At 38.5% G+C, this 19,987-nt stretch overlaps 1 protein-coding gene across 7 annotated transcripts in view; it reads left to right on the forward strand.

Annotated features, from left to right (window-relative positions):
• Positions 1 to 19,987, forward strand: part of C17H9orf135 (chromosome 17 C9orf135 homolog) — a 194,825-nt gene that overhangs the window by 21,580 nt on the left and 153,258 nt on the right. For 2 of the 7 annotated variants that reach the window (XR_004621654.1, XR_004621655.1), the window contains exon 3: positions 688 to 743. The exons of 2 other annotated variants lie outside the window; for them this stretch is intronic. Coding sequence is in view for 3 of the 5 variants with exons in the window: in XM_034646840.1 (XP_034502731.1) it covers positions 17,095 to 17,261 (167 nt within the window). In the remaining 2 variants the exon portion in view is untranslated. Of the gene's footprint in view, positions 1 to 687; positions 744 to 17,012; positions 17,262 to 19,987 lie in introns of those variants that run through there. 3 more of the 7 variants (XM_034646840.1, XM_034646839.1, XM_002914737.4) reach the window with 2 other exon arrangements.

The raw sequence follows: 19,987 nt of genomic DNA on the forward strand, positions 1-19,987 counted from the left end.
TTCAGGTAGGCCCTGATTAGAAACTGTGGATATGAGGAAGCTGTAGGCAGGCTGGGGACAAATATTAGGAAAACTGTCTCTGTCTGTCATTAATCAAATCCTGGTCATTTGGGGCCAATTGTTACTGGGGCTATTGTCTGGCTTCCTGGACCATCACTAGAGATAGCAGTCTGACTTCCTGCAGGTCTAACTTATAGCAGGCTGGCTTCCTGGGTTGGTCGATTTCCTGGGCAGGTTGTTGCAGGTCGTAGGTCAGAGTTCTGTTTTTATATATATTCTGGTCATTGTTATTTGTATATTCAATCTTTCAATACAACACTGAATATAATATAGGAGGCACTACAACACAATACAGTAAACCTAACCGTGAATAGTGCCCATTCATCATTCTTGGTGCAGGCGTCCTGCTGCATCCTGATCCAAGTATATTCTTAAACTTAGTACTGCAGAGCCAGGGGAGGGGTCACTTTCACGGAAGCCTCTGGGAGTCATGCTAACAAATCCTTAGATCAGCTATAGAGATTATCCTGCAATTGTAAAAATAATATGGGCAGGAAATGGAAGGCAAATTGAAGTGATGATTGGCTTTTCTCACAAAATACCTTTATGGCCATTGTGTTTTATCCACACACCTTAATGCAACCACTGTGTGAGCCTTTGAAACAGCTCTCCATTATTTTTTCTTAGATTGAAGTGATTTAAGACTGTGCCATCCCAATAAAGCCATTCATGGTGCCATAATGGTAAGTCGGACAACTTGCTGAAGGACTTGATGATGATATATCCTGAGAGTTAAATTGCCCTTGGACTGGATGCCACATGCAGGTGGTCAGAAACTCCTTCTGGGAATTGTGGAGGTACTGCTACACCCCTGGCATGGGAGTTTAGATAAGAAGGAGGCAAAAGACACTGAAAAATAAATGAACCAACCGTTCTCCCTTTGGTTTCCTTTGAACAGGAATAGAGATTGATTGTTAATGACTGAACTGATTTTTATACATACATTTCAAAATGTAGCACTTCAGTGGCTCTCAACAATGAGTAGTAAGTAATAATAAGGAAATTTTCGCAGTGCTTTGTTACCATTTAGAAACATTTTTACTTGTATTACCAGAGACCATATTGTTTAAACTTAACCCCCATCCCCAGCTGCCTGAGCTGTTGTGCGACTCTCATGTTTCAAGCAATTTCAAATGAGATTGAAGAACAAACTAATTTCAATTCAGTCTAAGTAAATAAGCATTTGTTGATGGCGTACCTTGTTCTCAGCACTGTCATCTCACATGATGTCAGAAGATGACATTCCATTCCTGATCTCGAAAAAGAGGGAAGTACAAATTTAAAAATATGTTAGAAAAGCTTCATAAGAACCGCTAGTAAAATTAAAAATACAATATATACTTTTGGGGCACGCACTGGAAAAAAAAATTGAATGAATACTTTTAAAGTCAATAGAAATTATAGCAAATAAAGCATAGTCCATAGAGTAGACAGAAATGAAAGTAAAGCAAGAAACCATTAAAAAGAAAGAAAAACATAGTGTAACTAAACAAAAACTAAGTTATGACAACCAAAGGAAATGGCTTAAACTTCCTTTTTGAAAAACAAAGATTGGAGCACCTGGGTGGCTCAGTCGGTCAAGCATCTGACTCTTGGTTTGAGCTCAGATTGTGATCTCAGGGTCCTGAGATCGAGCCCTGTGTCAAGCTGTGCACTCAGTGCAGAGTCTTCTTGAGATTCTCTCTCCCTTTGCCTCTTCTGCTCATGTGCTGTCTCTCACTTTCTAAAATAAATAAATAAATAAGTCTTTTTTAAAAAAGAAGAAAAACAAAGATTAACTATATTCTATCTCTAAAGGAACACCTCCTAAATAATGTTAGATGGCTAAGAATAAAAACAGAAGCCAAGATGCACCAGGAAAACATAAATAACCAAGAGTATATGTTGCAGTATTAGTATCAAACAAGTATAATTATAATTCAAAAGAAGTAAAATGAAGCAAAGGGCATAACTTTACATTAAAAAGAGCGATCAAAATGCCCTCTGTTAGCAAAATTGTAAGAACTAGGCTCACTGGACATTTTAAACTAGCAGCCTTTTTCTGCTCTCCTCTTAGGGCATTCATAAGGAGTAGCATCTAATACCATTCACCTTACAATCTTCCCCATCCATTTGCTGCTCATTAGAGATACTTCTGTACCTCAAAATGTGGCTCATCATCTTTAGGATTTTTTTTTTTAAAGATTTTATTTATTTATTCGACAGAGATAGAGACAGTCAGTGAGAGAGGGAACACAAGCAGGGGGAGTGGGAGAGGAGGAAGCAGGCTCATAGCAGAGGAGCCTGATGTGGGGCTCAATCCCATAACGCCAGGATCACGCCCTGAGCCGAAGGCAGGCGCTTAACCGCTGTGCCACCCAGGCGCCCCAGGATTTTTTTTTTAATAGTACTTTCTGATAGAAGGAGAGATAAAGAGTTTCACAGACAAAAACTAAAGGAGTTCATGACCACTAAATCAGCCCTGCAAGAAATATTAAAGGGGACTCTGAGTGGAAAGCAAAGACCGAAAGTGACAAAGACAAGAAAGGAAGAGAAAATCTCCAGAAACAACAACAAAACAAGTAATAAAATGGCACTAAATACATATTTGTCAATAATTACTCTGAATGTAAATGCACTAAATGTTCCAATCAAAAGACATAGGGTGTCAGAATGGATAAAAAAACAAGACCCATCTATATGCTGCCTATAATAGACTCATTTTAGACCCAAAGACACCTGCAGATTGAAAGTGAGGGGAGGGAGAAACATTTATCATGCAAATGGACATCAAAAGAAAGCCGGAGTAGTAATACTTACATCAGACAAACTAGATTTTAAACCAAAGACTGTAACGAGATAAAGAAGAGCACCATATCATAATAAAGGGGACTATCTAACAAGATCTAACAATTATAAATATTTATGCACCCAACATGGAAGCATGCAAATATATAAAACAATAACAAACGTAAAGGAACTCATTGATAAGGGCACCTTGGTGGCTCAGTTGGTTAAGCGACTGCCTTTGGCTTAGGTCATGATCCTGGAGTCCCAGGATGGAATCCCACATCAGTCTCCCTGCCTGGCCGGGAGTCTGCTTCTCCCTTTGACCCCCCCCCCCCATGCTGTCTCTCTCTCATTCTCTCTTTCTCAAATAAATAAATAAAATCTTTAATAAAAAAAAGGAACTCATTGATAATAATACAATAATAGTAGGGGACTTTAACAGCCCACTTACATCAATGGACAGATCATCCAAGCAGAAAATCAATAAGGAAACAATGGCTTTGAATGACACACTGGATAGATTCAGAACATTCCATCCTAAAGCAGCAGAATACACATTCTTTTCACATCACATGGGACTTTCTCCAGAATAGATCACATACCAGGTCATAAATCAGGCCTCAACAAGTACAAAAAGATTGAGATCATACCGTGCATATTTTCTGACCACAACTCTATGAAACTTGAAGTCAACCACAAGAAAAATTTGAAAAGACCACAAATACATGGAGGTTAAACGTGCTACTACATAATGAATGAGTCAACCAGGAAATCAAAGAAGAAATTTCAATATACATGGAAACAAATGAAAATGAAAACACAATGGTCCCAAACCTTTGGGTTGTATAAAAAGCTGTCCTAAGAGGGAAGGATACAGCAATACCTACTTCAAGAAGCAAGAAAAGTCCCAAATAAACAACCTAACCTTACACCTAAAGGAGCTGGAGAAAGAACAATAAATGAAGCCTAAAGCCAGCAGAAGAAGGGAAATAATAAAGCTTAGAGCAGAAATAAATGACATAGAAACTAAAAGAAAACAATAGACTAGATCAACGAAACCAGGAGCTGGTTCTTTGAAAACATTAAAAAAATTGATAAACCTCTAGCCAGACCTATCAAAAAGAGAAGAAAAAGGACCCAAATAAGTAAAATCACAAATGAGAGAGGAGAAATCACCACCACCACCACAGAAATGCAAACAATTATAAGAAAAATTATGAAAAACTGTATGCCAACAAATTGGACAACCTGGAAGAAATGGATAAATTCCTAGAAACATAGAAACTACCAAAATGGGAAGAAATAGAAAACTCGAACAGCCTGATAACCAGCAAAGAAACTGAATCAGTAATCGAACAAACAAAAGTCTAGGGTCAGATGGCTTCACAGGTGAGTTCTACCAAACATTTAAAGAGGTAATACCTATTCTTCTCAAACTATCCTAAAAAATACAAAAGGAAGGAAAACTTCCACATCCATTCTATGAATCCAACATTACCCTGATACCAAAACTAGATAGAGACTCCATTACAAAAGAAAACTGCAGGCCTATATCCCCAGTGAACATGAGATATTGTCCATTGTTCTCAATGAACCAATCCAACCGAATCCAACACTACATTAAAAGAATCATTCACCACAATCAAGTGGGACTTATTCCTGGGCTGCATGTGTAATTCAGTATTCACAAGTCAATCAACATGATATGCCATATTAATAAAAGAAAGGATCAGAGCCATATGATTCTTTCGATAGATGCAGAAAAAGCATTTGACAAAGTACAACATCCATTCATGGTAAAAACTCTGAACAAAATAGGGTTAGAGGGAACATACCTCAACATAATAAAGGCCATATATGAAAAACCTACAGCTAATATCATCCTCAGTGGGGAAAAACTGAGAGCTTTTCCCCTAAGGTCAAGAACAAGACACAGATGTCCAGTTTCACCACTGTTGTTTAACACAGAACTTGAAGTCCTAGCCACAGCAGTCAGACAACAAAAAGAAATAAAAGGCTTCCAAATCGGTAAGGAAGAAGTCAAACTTTCACTATTTGCAGATGACACAATACTCTATACAGAAAACCCAAAAGACTCCATCAAAAAAATTGCTAGAACTGATACATGAATTCAGTAAAGTCTCAGAATGCAAAATCAACATACAGAAATCTGTTGCATTTCTATACACTAAAAATGAAGCAGCAGAAAGAGAAATCAAGGATTCAGTCCCACTTACACTTGCACCAAAACCCTAAAATACCTGGGAATAAACCTAACCAAAGACATAAAAGACCTGTACTCTGAAAACTATGAAACACTGATGAAAGAAATTGAAGATGACACAAAGAAGTGGAAAAACGTTCCAAACTCATGGCTTGGAACAACAAATATTGTTAAAATGCCTATGTTACCCAAAGCAATCTACACATTTAATGCAATCCCTATCAAAATACCAACAGCATTTTTCACAGAACTAGAACACACAATCCTAAAATTCGTGTGGAACCACAAAAGACCCCTAATAGCCAAAGCAATCTTGAAAAAGAAAAGCAAAGCTGGAAACATTACAATTCCACTTCAAGTTATATTACAAAACTGTAGTGATCAAGACAGTTTGGTCCTGGCACAAAATAGACACATAGATCAATGGAACAGAATAGAAAACCCAGAAATGAACCCTGGATTATATGGTCAATTAATCTTCAACAAAGGAGGGAAGAATATGCAATGATGAAAAAAACAGTATCTTCAACAAATGGTGTAGAAAAAATTGAACAGCAGAGGAATGAAACTGGACCACTTTCATACATCACACACAAAAATAAACTCAATATGGATTAAAGACCTAAATGTGAGATCTGAAACCATAAAAATCCTAGAAGAGAGCACAGGCAGTAATTTCTCTGACATGGTTCATAGCAGCATTTTTGTAGATGTTTCCTGAAGCAAGGGAAATAAAAGTGAAAATAATATAATATAAAAATACTATTTAAAAAAGTGAAAATAAACTATTGGGACTTCATCAAGATAAAAAAAAACTTCTGCACGGTGAAATCTCTAGGGAAGAAATCACTTCCAAGATCATTCTGGTTGTTGGCAGAATTCATTTCCCTGCAATTGTAGCACTGAGGTCTCCATTTTCCTGCTAGCTGTCAGCTGCACAGGACTCTTAGAGCTCCTAGAGGCCACTCTCCCTTCTTTCATTTGGGCCCCTCCATCTTCAAACCAGCAACAGTACCTGGAATCCTCCTGTTTTGTTTTGTGTTTTTTTTTCACTTTTTAAGTTTTATTTTAATTCCAGTTTGTTAACATGCAGTGTTATATTAGTTTCAGGTGTACAATATAATGGACTCCTTCTATTTTAGATCTTTCTTTCTCTTCTGCCACCAGACAGAAAACTCTCTGCTTTCACAGGGCTCATGTGGTTAGATAGGTCCACCCAGATAATCTCCCTTTTGATTAACTCAAAGTCAACTGACTAGTACTCTTAATTGCATCTGCAAAATCTCATTTGTCATGTAATGTAACGTAATCACAGGTGTAATATTGCATTTATTATATTCATACTCCCTCATATTAGGGAAGGAAATCTTGGTGGAGGACATGGATTTTAGGATTCTAGCTGCCACATTGCTCATAGGCTTCTCTTCACTTACTGCCATGTGAATCCTAAAGGCTCAGCAGCCTTTACAACTATTTTGGAGTCTCTTAATTTTACCAAAATTTGAATTTCTGTTTTCCATATTTTTGTGGCTTTCAGATTTCCATGGTAAGAGGAAACTGCTAATGCATCCATGTTCATGTTAAAAATTTCTCTGACCATTTTTGATAGTGATTTATCTCTTCATCAGTTGGTTTTATGACTCCAGGATTTGTTTCTTTGGAATTTTGATTCAGATTAGCTAACATGCTGCATCTGATAATTCAAGCATTTGAGTTGGGGTGGGGGTGTTTGGTAGTAGGGGACTTAAATCTATTATTTGTTGTTTTTGCTTATCCTACCTTGTTTCCTTCTGTGTTTCCCAATAACATCTTGTGAGCTCACCCTTGTTGAATTTAATCTGGGGGAATCCTGAGAATGTAAATTGGGGATACTTGCTTTGGAGAGGATTTGTATTTTTTTATTTTTAAAGATTTCATTTATTTGAGAGAGAGATAGCACATGAGAGAGAGAGAGAATGAGCAGGGGGAGGGGCAAAGGGAGAGGGAGAAGCAGGCTCCTCACAGAGCAGGGAAATCCACGAGGGCCTGGATGCAGGCTTGACCCCTGGGTCCCCAGGATCATGACCTGAGTCAAAGGCAGATGCCCAACAGCCCAACTGACTGAGCCACCCATGCACCCCCGAGAATTTGTATTTTCATAGACCCCTTCCGTTGTTGCTTCAAAGGCTCCAGGCTTAATGCAGGACACTTGATAATGACCTTTCAACCTTGCCAGAGGTCCAAAGCTTAGTCACAAGATGGTAGTTCTGATCCAAGTATTAGCCCCAGGGCATGCATATATTTTGAATTTTTTTATTTCTCCCTGATCTTGTTTCAGTTCTTCTGTTTTCTCTTTCTCCCTTCTTCCCTCTCTTCCTTCCTGTCTCTTATCCTTTCTTTCTTCCTTTCTCCCATGCTTATGTTGTGCTAATAAAGGCAAAGAATCAAATGTGTGGGACACAGTGGTAGCCCTACTGTAGTTGGCATTGGTCAGAGTAAAACAGTGTGCTCTTTTCTGAGAATCATTTTTTAAGGAGATCATGATCAAACTGATGCACATCCGGAGGTTTTCAGCCAAAATAAATATGAAAAATACGTAGGTTTGTTTACTTTGTTTACCTGCGAAAAGAGAAGGCATGTTAACTCTCTTCATGTATCTGAAAGGATCTTTCACAAGAGAGAAATAAAGCTTATCTTTTATCTTCCAGAAGCGGAACCAACAAGTGCATCTAGCAGAAGGTTCATGTTAGCTCAACATAAGATGGAATTTACGATTATATTTGTACGAAACTGGAGCGGGCTGCCTTTGTGAATCGTGAGCTCTCTCCTCTGGGCTCATGTAGAGGTAGATAGGGTAAGTCTCCTTAGCAGTATTTTAGAGGCTAGGAGTACCCTTCTGCCTTGGCTAAGATGCCGTACCATATAACTTTCACTCTCCCAGTGAGTTCAGATTCTAGGCTTGTTTATTCTGTGACTCTTATAAATGTAGATAGAAAGGAAGAAATTATAGCCATCTGGAAAATAAAAAACACTTATGCCACATTCTGAGTATAATGGAAGGAAATTTTGTGTCACAGTACTGAAGAAACTTTTCCAATTGGTGAATCGTAGTAATCATTAGTATTTTTTACTTCTAAAATAGCCTTCCTTGTAATGTGCCAAGAAGAAAAGGCAATTAATTTTTACACAAAATATTCTCCTCATGCATATCCACACTGGGAGAAAATACGTTGCATTTTTTAATAATAATAAGGTTCAGTCAGAAATAGAAATTTAGTTCATCTTAAACTAAATAGAATAGACACTGGTAAATGAGAAGAGATGACAGTGCATGAGCTATATAATTACATTTAAAATACATTTCAGGGTAGTTTCCTTTAATATTAAAACTAATTCTTGATAGAAACGGATACAGGCTTTTTGAATATTTTTGTAAAGGATATTGAGATCTTGGTATTTGTGTTCTTAGAATTTTATATGAACATAAAATCACACTTGTTCTAAAGTCGTCACTTTAGGGAAAACAACACATTTAACCTTTCACTGTGGAATAAAAGCTTATGTTGAAATGTTTTAGAAATTCAGATACCCTTTACATTCTCTGGATTCTAGAGTGACAAGAGAAATCTGAGGAAGAAAGATGCAAGTCCCCTAGTCCTATTAGGGGCAGTGAACACACCACAGTGGGGTGGGGTTACTCTGAGAAAGGAAAATCAATCCAGACACAGAATGGATGAGAGTAAACGAAAGGCAAAATGGGAGCCAGATGTTCTTCAGGACAAAAATGAAATTTGATCCCAAGTGACAGGCAAAGGGATGAGAGACCCAAACTATTTGACTGTATTTTATGAAAGCTTTGGGAGTATGGAATTGTATAATTTCAGAGGAAATTAACAAGGGGGGGAATTTTGGAAACATACTGCTAGCCCAGCCTTACAAACAACTTAATGCCTTAAGTTGAAAAGCCATGACATATCTAGAGGAGACAAAAGTTACAGAAGTAAAGGACATAATACTGTAGTCCTACTAGAGTTCAGGCTCCTGAAAGCAAGAATATATATACATATGTAGTGTCTGTAGTAGAATAAGATTAAGAACCTTCCTTGGAGTCTAAAGATAAGAATATAAGACTGGCTTTGTCTCTGGTTGTGTGATTTAGTTTACTCATCTTAGAAATAGAAATGCCAATATGAACCCCACATTATTTTTGTAAGGGCCAGGTAAGAGAATATATCTGAAAATATTTTATGAAGTGATATATAGATAGGATATTTTATTATTACTGTCTACAGTGGGTATCTGTTGTTTTTGCCTATCAGGCATGCTTTCCCATTATTTCGAGAATCAATCTGTTTTTCGCTTTAGTCCAATCCCATACTTTCAGTCTAGATTAGTCAGAAAGGGCAAACCTCCCTCTGGAGGGGAGACCATGACACGGATCAAGCTGGGGAGCGTACTACATCAACCCTGGGCCTTGCACTAGTGATTTTTTTTTAGAACAATAACGAGTCAGGTCAGGCCAATAAGTTTCTAGGACTTTTGTTGGAGCTAGAGGAAAGAGGAACACTTTATGAGAGGGTAGGGAAGCAATGTAAATTGGTAGCCACTGGGGAGAGAATAAGCCATTCTCAGCCATTTGCCTGAAAATAAGCTTACCCAAGAAGGAAAGCAAAACCAAGAAATAGTGAAATAGCATCCCAAGACATCATCAACTCCAGGGATTCAGATATGCTTGACGCCAGAATTGCCCCTGTAATTTCCATTTACATGAGTCCATAAACTCCTCTTTCTGTCCTAACTCGTTAGATTTGGCTTTGTGTCATTGGTCGTCAAAACTGTACTATATGAGTCACTATGATTAGGGAAACTTTAACTAGAAATTATTAGTGTTACTTGGAAACTCTCCACACCTAATGTATACTAAAGCAATTACAGTTGCCCCTTAAACAATGGAGGGGTTGGGGTTAGATTTCCTTGATTGGCTCTGTCATGGGTCCTATGAAGTCATACACAATTTCTAGACAGTTCTTTCCAGCAGGAATTTATTGTTTTTTAGGTTTGATGGTTCTCATAGTTTTTTTTGTTTTTTTGTTTTGTTTTGTTTTTTTAGTAACAACAATGGCATCTTTAATGGTATAATCTTTCCAGACTTTCTTGATGTTCTCTGTATTGGGGTTCTCTTTCATAGAATTGACAATCATTCCCATAGAGTAGTGTGTGTACTGAGCCTTAAAGGTTCTTAGGAAACCCTGATCAACAGTGATTAGAGATGTTGCATTTGGGGGCAAGTAGACCACTTTCATGCTGTCAGTGTTGAACTCATGGGAATCTGGGTGGCCAAGGGCATCATCCAATATCAAAAGAAAATATTTCCTGACTTCAGGGACAAAGCATCATGTTGGCACCAGCTCAGAAAAAAAGGGTTCTTGTTGTCCAGACCTTCTTGTTGTACATCCAGAAGACTAGAAGCTGGTGTTTATCTTTTCTCTTCAAGGCTCAGGGGTTAGCAGCCTTTTAGATAAGGGCAGTCCTGATCATAAACCAGACTGCATTTGCACAAAAGACTGAGTTAGCCTATCCTTTCTGCCTTAAATCTTGGTGCTAGCTTCTCTTCCTTACTAATACATTTTTTTAAAGAAAGATTTTATTTATTTGAGAGAGAGAGAGCCCAAGAGAGAGCACAAGAGGAGGGGAGGGGAGGGAGAGGCAGAGGAAGAGACAGAAGCAGGCTCCCCACTGAACAGGGAGCCCAACATGTGGGTTGATCTCAGGACCCCAGGATCATGACCTGAGCTGAAGGCAGACATTTAACCAACTGAGCCACCCAGGCACTCCCCCCTCCCCACTTAATACATTTTTATGGCAATTTTTCCCCCAGAATAGGGCACTTTCTTCTGTATTAACTATCTGTTCAGGCAGATATCCTTTCTCCTCAATGATTTTCTTAATGGTGTCTGGGAATTTGTCTGCTGCTTCTTGGTTGACAGAAGCTGCCTCTCTTGGTATCTTGACATTTCTTAAAGCCAAATCTTTTATTTTTTTTTATTATTTTTTTATTTTTTAAGTCATCTCTACACCCAATGTGGGGCTTGAACTTACAACCCTGAAACCAAGAGTCGCACGTTCCACCAACCGAGCCAGCCAGGCACCCCTAAAGCCAAACCTTTTTAAAATTATCAAACCATCCTTTGCTGGCATTAAATTCTCCAGCTTTAGATCCTTCACCTTCCTTTTGCCCTAGTTGTCATGTAGTGACTTTGCTTTTCATGAATCATATTAGAGTGGATAAGGATGGCTTTCTTAAAGCAACCCTGCACCCACATACAAGCTGCATTTTCAAAATGATATAAAAAAGGTATTTCACAGAAAGTGCAGGGTTTTCATGCCTGCTGGCAAAGCTGCAGCAACAGCTTCACAAATTTTCCTTTTTTTTTTTTTTTTTGTTTAAATTGTGCTTATGCTGAACTCCTTTATCTTGAAATGGTGGGCAACCACAGCTGCAGACCTCAGTCTATGGTACACATCAAGCAAATCATCTTTTTCTTGTAATGTCATGACTTCTTGGGATTCTTGGGAGCACTTCCAGCATCACTAGTGGCACTTCTGATGGGTCCCGTGGTGTTATTCAAGGTTTATAACATTGCACTAAACATGATGAAAACGATGTGAGAACCATGAGAGATGGCTTTTTACTGTGATGCACAATTTACTGGAGAGCCAAACTGCTCAAGTGGAAATGTTCAGCGTCATAGGACGTTGGAAGAGGGTGCTCACGACACTTGAGCTCACTGCAGGAGCAATGGGAGGTGGCTACCAAATTATTACCTTAGTACAGTAGGTACTACAATTAATTTTCTGCAGTTATGACTTAATACAGCATCTTTACATTTGCTCACATTTTCTTGACTGCAAATGGCACTATGTATGGTCTGTAAGTGTGTACATAAGCTTTGATAAATTTTAACTCTTCTTTAACAGATTTGTATATATTTCATAGTAGTAAACAATAAAAGAGACTAGTATCTACATATATATTTAAGAATTCATGACATACCAACTGTTTTCTTAATTTTTCGATATTTCTAGGTTACAATTTGCAAGTTTTTTCAAATTGTCACATATCTCTGAAAACTTTTCCAATATATTAATTGAAAAAATTCCTCATGTAAGTGGATGTGTGCAGTTCATAACTGAGTTGTTTAAGGGTTAACTATACTAATTGGTCATAGAATGGGTGCTAAGAATATAAATGATTGTTTGGTCTTGAAAATCCTTACTCTAAGTCTGCTTCCTTTGTTATTATTTTTTAACATTATCATACTTGCTTTATTCCTGCCCTGGCCCTTTAGAAAATGATCTTTATCCTGAAATAGTCTGAAAACCTCTGTAGTTTAAAGCAACCTAAACATGATGCTGTAGAAAGAGATTTAATGAACAGAGGAAACAGCCCCACAAGTCTGACATATGCCAGCCAAACGCAAGAAACTCAACCTCGTGCAGCACTCAGACTGTCCTTTAAGGTTCTGGAAATTCTCCAGCTTCTTCTCTGAGCTCCCGACCTCTACTCCAGACTGGTGACTGGGCATCCTCAGCTGTGTGTGTGGTGTACTCACCAGCCAGAAACCTCCCCCACACACCTGATCCTCTGGGGGAAGCCTTTCAGTGGGTTTCTTACCATCCTGCTCACCATGCTTCTGGGAGTGGGACTTGTGAGGACAGGGGAAAATGTCCATCGCCATCAGGAGCAAAAGGAGCCCAAATCCAGTTTCTTTTCTCTGAGCTTCTTCCCTGAGAAAGGGTGTTCCTTTATGCAGAGTAAAGAGCATGAGAAACAGAAAGCCACAACAATACTGAACTTAATTTCAAGTACCTCTCCTTTCCTAAGAATGGTTAACTGGTAGATACATGGTCTCATTCTTGTTGCTAATAAACAGTAAAGGTGCCAAGAAACCAAAGCAGCAGAGGGTAGAAAAGGAAGAAACCAAGGGTTTAGATCATTTGTGAAAATGGATATTCAGTCTTTGAATAATTAAAGATATCCAATCTGTAGAATGTTAAAGAACTCCCTAATCTACATTTATGTTAGAGGATGTAATTACTAATCCAGGACATTAAAATTTTATCATAATAGTTATGGACAGTTCTGCCAAAGAATCTCACTTATTGGCTATCAAAATAAGGAAATGCTGAATTATAGAATACCATATTTTGAATATTTAATAAATTAATCCTCTCTGCTGACAGTAGGAGTTCTAGAGATCATGCCTGTTGCATGACAACACTTAGTCAATATACTAATTAATAATAATTGTTTGAGAGCAAGTCAATGCCTAATAGGTTTACAAACCAAATTAGAAGTACAGAGAAAGCATACTCAAGGTTAAATTCATTCTAAAAAAGACCATTGGTAGTTATGAATACTTAAAGGAAAGGAAAGGAAAGAAGATTGGAGCTTTTGTCAGAGTTGACTCTTTTGAGAGTTCTTGGGTCATTAAACGGGAGCTTATTCATATAATTTTGGTCCTGGTATCTGGATCTCATTATTTTTCTTTCATATTTTTCACATAACTGAATTGTACCAGATTCTCTTGGGTGCCCAACAACAGATTCTGACTCTGAAATCCATTCCACTTCTCAAAGGAGGAAGAAGGGGAGGAGGAAATAGGAGAGAGGGAAGGAGAAGAGAAAGAAGGGGAGGGAAGAAGAAGAGAAGGAGTAGAGCATCGGAAAGGAAAGGATAAAGGGAGGAAATGTGGGAAAAGGAAAAGAAGGGTGAGAGGGAGGAGGAGAGGATGGAAGTGGGGACATGGAAGGAGTGGGGAAGACCAAAAGTCTCATTCATTTTGACATTGGTGGTAGACTCTAACTTTTTTGTATAAAACATTCTCAAGTGAACCCCGAGATGTATATGTAGTGGGTGACGGGAGCTCCCTATTCCTGGAGAATTAAAAAAATATGATGCTATCACTTCTTGATTAGGACATAGATACTTAATTTTAAACTTCTGAGTATTATATAATTTAAATACAAATTGGTTTTTTTTTATAGATTTAAACGATTCAACATGGAGATAGCTCAAGGTAATTTTCTTACAGAATTAGATTTTTGTTTTCTCAGCTTAATTGCATGATATTTGGTAGAAGAAAGTTTAATGCTGGGGGGAGAATAGGCTGATAGTGACTTTGGAAGGTTCTGGGCAGGTGCTTTCCTGGAATTGAGCAGATGATTGTTAAGACAGGAAGAGAAAGGAGATGTTGTAGAGATTTGCCCCTGTGGCCATTTACATCTGGCTGGTTTACATCTGTTTTAGGTTTGCTGTTCTGGTCAGGTCTTCTTGGCAACTTCTTAAATAATCTGATAAAACTGATAAATATATTAGAGTAGCCTCACATGATGGGGGTTCCCACTTCCTGAGTTGGTCTGCCTGCGCTTTCCTGTAGAAAGTCTTGTTTCAGCCACTTGAACTATAATTTTCTTACCCCGAGGATATTATGGTGAAAAGAGATTAATCTAAATAGAAGGCATTGCTTTAATCCCTACACTTCATTGGTTTGATGAAGTTTGAGGAAAACAGGAATAATTCAAGTGTGTTGAGGATCAGTGATTTCACATTTAAAAAGCATAAAGCTTATTAATGGTCTTGAAGAGAAAAGATTTCATATGAATACAAAACCATCATTGTCACTGGTAACATATCCAAATATCTTGCCAACATTTTTCTGATTCAGACTGTTAAATTTCATGTTAAAATACAATAAAAAGACACTCATTTGAAAAACCCTTGTAAACAGACAAAGCTTGAAAAACAGAAAGTATATTTAGGAAACTCCACACAAACAAGCACATTTTAGGGCACCTTTCCAAGTGATAAGGGCAGAGTTAGGATGTAACAATAGCAGTAGTAGTTGAAATTTAATTGAGAGCTAAGCATCCATTAGGCACTGTTCCACCTGCTTTCAATATATTATCTTACATAATTCTCACAAAACCCTTCTGTTCTCTTCCTATTTCATCGATAAGGAATCAGCAAAGCAAAAATTCCACAGAATGTACTGGTGTATACAAAGAGAATGGAAGGAGTCTGAACTTGAGGGTGTCAGAGAGTTGATCTCATATATCCCAACACAAGGATGTTGAAAAGTGTTTAGTAGACACAGAAGACATAAATCTGGTAAAGTTGGTATAAAGGGGAAAAAGTATAACAAAAAGCATATTCATAGACTAAACTAGGCTTCAGCTTGGTTTAAGGAACTCTGAAATAATAAGCTACATTTGTTTTAAATCTCTGGAGTACCCGTCCATGTACCTCAGAAAGGGCTTGGCTCTGGACAGCCTCTGTCTCTGAGTCAAACTGGCTGCAGAAACCTGACATCTTGGTCGCGTATATATTATGGTGCCATCACTTTAAGCATAAGTAAAATAAAATTGTAAAAAACAGATGATAGTAATGATGGTAATATTTTTGGAGTGACAGCAACATGTGTTGCTTTGGGCAGAATTAAGTTTAACACGGATCTTATTTAGCCTTTTCAAGTTAATTTCTATTTTTCTTTTTCATTTCTTCAAGAAGAAAAGGGCTAAAATAGCGCTCAGTACTCACTAGCATTTTGCTGGTGACAGTGGACTATTTATCTGGTTTTAAATAACATGGCTTAACTGTGGCTGTCAGTAAAATAAGGGCCTTAGCATACCACAGGCACCCACACTGGGTACCACAGGCCACAGAGAAGCACTTAGTAGTTGTGTGTAATCAAATTTGTGAAAACTGATCCAGAAGAGCACTTCATTATTTATAGGAGTGCTATATAATAAATCTTTTGCAAACTATAGAATCCATTTGTAATGTGAAATGTCTCTTAATTTCTGTTTTTAAGTTTGTATTTTTGTGTATATGTAGTCTTTATAAAGTAAGACACTTCTGGAATTTATGGAAGCCCAGGTAAATCTACAGTACTCAAAGGCAGTATTCATTCATTTGTTCATTCATACTCTGAAATGATGCCATGTATTAAACATCATGCCAGGTCAGAGGGATGGCCATGATGAAGTCCACTAATGCTCTTATGGTGCTCAACTCAGCTGGGGAGGAGAATTCTGATGTGTTAAATATTCCTCTCTTAGAAAGTCAAAGATGAAATAAGCACCTTCCTTCTACAAAGCAGCTATCCAATCATTTCTTGAAAGCAGTGCCATAGGTAATCTTTTTGAAATCTCCTCGTCACATATTAAACAACACAATAATGTGATGAATTTGTGTTGTCATAAAGCATCAAGTGTGAAAATGAGAACTGGCAGGTCTCAGGGAGCTGAATGCCCTGGAGCCCTAAACCCTACCTTAGAGGTTGGGTCTTTCAGCGTTACAGCTGAAGGGACCTCAGATTCTTGTGTCTACCCTGCCCCCTTCTTGGTCCCATCCCCTACTGTTTTTTCAGAGGAAGAAACTCACAAAGGTTGAGAAAGTAGCTGAAACCGGAATCAGTCAAGGCTTTTTCATCTCCAGACTTTTTAGCTGATTTGCTGAATGATTCTGCTCGTCCTTCTCAGAAAAGCTATATAAATGACATATTTTAGGGTTTGAGGGGTGTTCTCTTGCTCCCTTTTAATTAAACTTGCATGCTTGTAAGTGGAAAGTGTGGTGGCAACAGATGATAGATGGTAAAAAGAACTTCTGCAAGGATGGTCGGAGCAGACCTGCTCTGGGCTCAGGTCCCCTAAGCCCTTAACTGACCCGCCGGTCCCCCTTAACTCCGCCGGGCACTCTCAGGTTTAGGCTGGTGGTAGGGTGAAACTACAGATTCCAGGAGGCCGAGGATGTCCCTCCCAACCTCTCCATAGGCGGGTTGCTCCCCTCGTTGCATTCTGGGAAATGTAGTTTCTTTCTAATGAGTAACAACTGTGTCTTGGAAACCAGAGCTATTAGGTTTGAGGGATCCGCCCCTCCACTGGCCCCGCCCTCTCCATTGACCCCGCCCCAGGTTGCTCAGGAGATGAGAGACGCCGAATCCTGATCGGTGTTGGGTGGGGAGCAGAATAGGTGCGGAAAGAAATCCTCCGAGGTCTGAATGTGGCCGGCCTCAATGGAGAGCTCTGGCAGTTCCTGCCAGGACTGGTGCAGCAGTAGGCAATACTGGTTTGAGCTCGGACCCATGGACTTGCTGGAGCGCAAGGGCTCCCTCACCCTCCGCTCCCATCACAAGAAGTACTCGAAACCCGTGTTGGTGTATTCTTGGTGAGCGAGCTGCTGGGGGAAGGGATGGGGGAGGAGAGGACAGGACAGTAACAGAAAGAGGGCAAAGATGTTGAGGATGGAATAAACAGAGAAGAGAATGAAAAAAGAGGAAGAGAAGAGCAGAGAAAGGAAAAAGGAAGAGGTGAGAAAGAAAAAGATGAGACAAGTGAGCGAACTAGGAGAGGAGACAAGGGAGAAAAAAGAAAGGGAAGAAAGATCTTCAAAAGAGAGATAAAGAGGGTGAGAGTGAAAGCTGGGGCAGCAGGAAGAGATAGGAAAGCCTCCAAGAGCAGCTCCCCAGACATACTGAGACCTGCTGCAGCAGCTCCCTGTCCACCAGAGGTCATAGATCACCCTCACAGACGATGGAGGTGAGGGTTTTTGCAGAGGCCTAGAAATCACATTTCTGAGATAACATTACTTACTCATAAAAGGAAGGGTCCGTTAGGGAACAGCAGGAGGGAGTTGAGTTAATTTGTCTAAACCCTCCTTGATCCCATTCAATTATGTAATGTATGTGAACCCTGCAATTTCTGTCTTGCAAACTTTCTACAGCTTACCTACTTTCCTAAAAGTCCACTCCCCTACTTTTAATTCCCATTCCTAAAACTAACTCTCTGCCTGTTTTGAACTCAGTGTGAGAGGCTAGACTTGGGATCCAAAGCTATATTGGGAAGTAGAAAATCCTCTTTTAGCCTCATACAGGGGTTACCTCATAGATCTCAAGCAAAACACTTAGCTCTTCCATGATTTTGTTACTCTGTAAAGATGTAGGTCATAATATAAATCACTATTAGAAATTGCTGTTAAAGACAAAGACCTTTTTCAATTGGGCAGTGTTTCTGCTCTCTTCTGCCCTACCATGATTTGTGGACATCGTAGACATCAGGAGCAAAACCACAGAAGAACATACATGAGAAGGAGATGAGGAATTTGGTGGGGGAGAAGAGTAGTCTAACACGGAAAGTCATTCTGGTCACTGCTGAAAATGTAGAGAGTTCTTATGCTGTTAGTTTTAGAAAGAATGTTGGGAACAGGAAGAAATAAATTCAACAAACATTAATGTATCATGAACTTTGCTATGTGTTGGAGACACAGAGACAGATAAAGTGGATTCAATGAGTTAATTTGTCTAAAGCATTTAACACCTTGCCTGTACGTAGTAAGCAGTCAAAAATATATGGCAGCTAATACTAATCTTTTAGGATAATATAATGGTTAAACACTTGGACTCCATGTTTGAATATCAACCCTGCAGCATGTGCTATGGCAAGTCACATGACTGCTCTAGGCCTCTGTTTCTGCAACTGTAAAATGGGGATGATAGGATTATTGTAAGATTAAACATGGTATTGTGTGTGAAGCACCTTTAAACATGTAGCCTGGCACATAGTAAGCACAGTAAAGGTTATATACATGTATTAGGACATGGTCATGGACGTCAAGGAATTTCACAGATCTGTAAAGGAGAACGCCATTAAATTCAGTATAATCTGATTTGTGCAAAATAGAGGTGAGTATGAGAGGTAAAGGTAACAAGAAGAGGTTTGTGTGTGTGTGTGTGGTTTCCTGAGCAGGGTTTGGAAGGACAAATAGGAGCTCCATAGATACACAAAATAGAACATGCACTCACAGGCAAGTGCAATGGACAACAAAGAAGCAACCTCATAGGGAAAAAGAAATAGTTCTCCAAAGTCCAGGAGTACAATTGATCCTCATTATTTGCAGACTCTGTATTTGTGAATTTGCCTTCTTGCTAAAATGTATTCATAACCCCAAATCAATACTCAAGGCAGTTTCATGGTCATTTATGGACATGTGCAGAGAGGCACAATTTTTTAGTCACTCTCCACCCCCACATCCCCTCAACCCTCCAGACTGAGATCAGACAAAGTGACACTCTGCATTCTTGTTTCAGCTCTCATACTGTAAATAAGTAGGTTTTCTTTTTTCATGATCTATTTAGCATTTTTGTGCTTTTCATTGGTGATTTCATTATCGATATAGCCCCCATACTGCTGGAGTGCTATCTAGTGTTATGTGCAAGAAGGCTGTGATGTGCCTTGTGGAGAAAATATATGTTGCACAAGCTTCATTCAGTCACGAGTTATTGTGCTGTTGGCTGTGAGTTCAATGTGAGTGAATCAGCAGAATATATTAAATAAGGTATATTTAAACTTAAACATACATAAAACCAGGTTATATATTGATTGGTTTATGAAAATATGAGAAGAGGCTCATAGACACCTACTCCTTTATTTCCCCAGGAGCAGTCATTTGGTATTTGCTAATTATTTGTGACAACTTTATAGAATATAACAACCTAAATAATGAGAATTGGTCATAAAATGTGAGAAATACTTGATTTCTTTGAGCTGGCTGTGCTGTTGGCATCCTTGCTTCCCTTCCATATCCAAGCAGTCACCAAAATCTATCTTAAGAAAAAACAAAAACCTACATAAAGTTCAAATTATATAAACTTCCAAATGAATAATCTGATCAACTATTTTGTTTTTATGCATTCTGGTCATAATTGTTTGCTTTCTATTAACTTATTTTATTATGTATTAAAACTCTTATTAAATTTTAATCTTTTATGAGTGATTTTTATTTAATAAGCAAGTAAGTATTCACTTACTATCTATGATATACCATTCAAGTGACCTCTCAACTGAGTATTTGATCAATTAAATGACTGTACCTCTAGGTTTGCAAGTAGAATCTGT

This window comes from Ailuropoda melanoleuca, chromosome 17 (genome assembly GCF_002007445.2).
Source record: "Ailuropoda melanoleuca isolate Jingjing chromosome 17, ASM200744v2, whole genome shotgun sequence".
Taxonomy (NCBI): domain Eukaryota; kingdom Metazoa; phylum Chordata; class Mammalia; order Carnivora; family Ursidae; genus Ailuropoda; species Ailuropoda melanoleuca.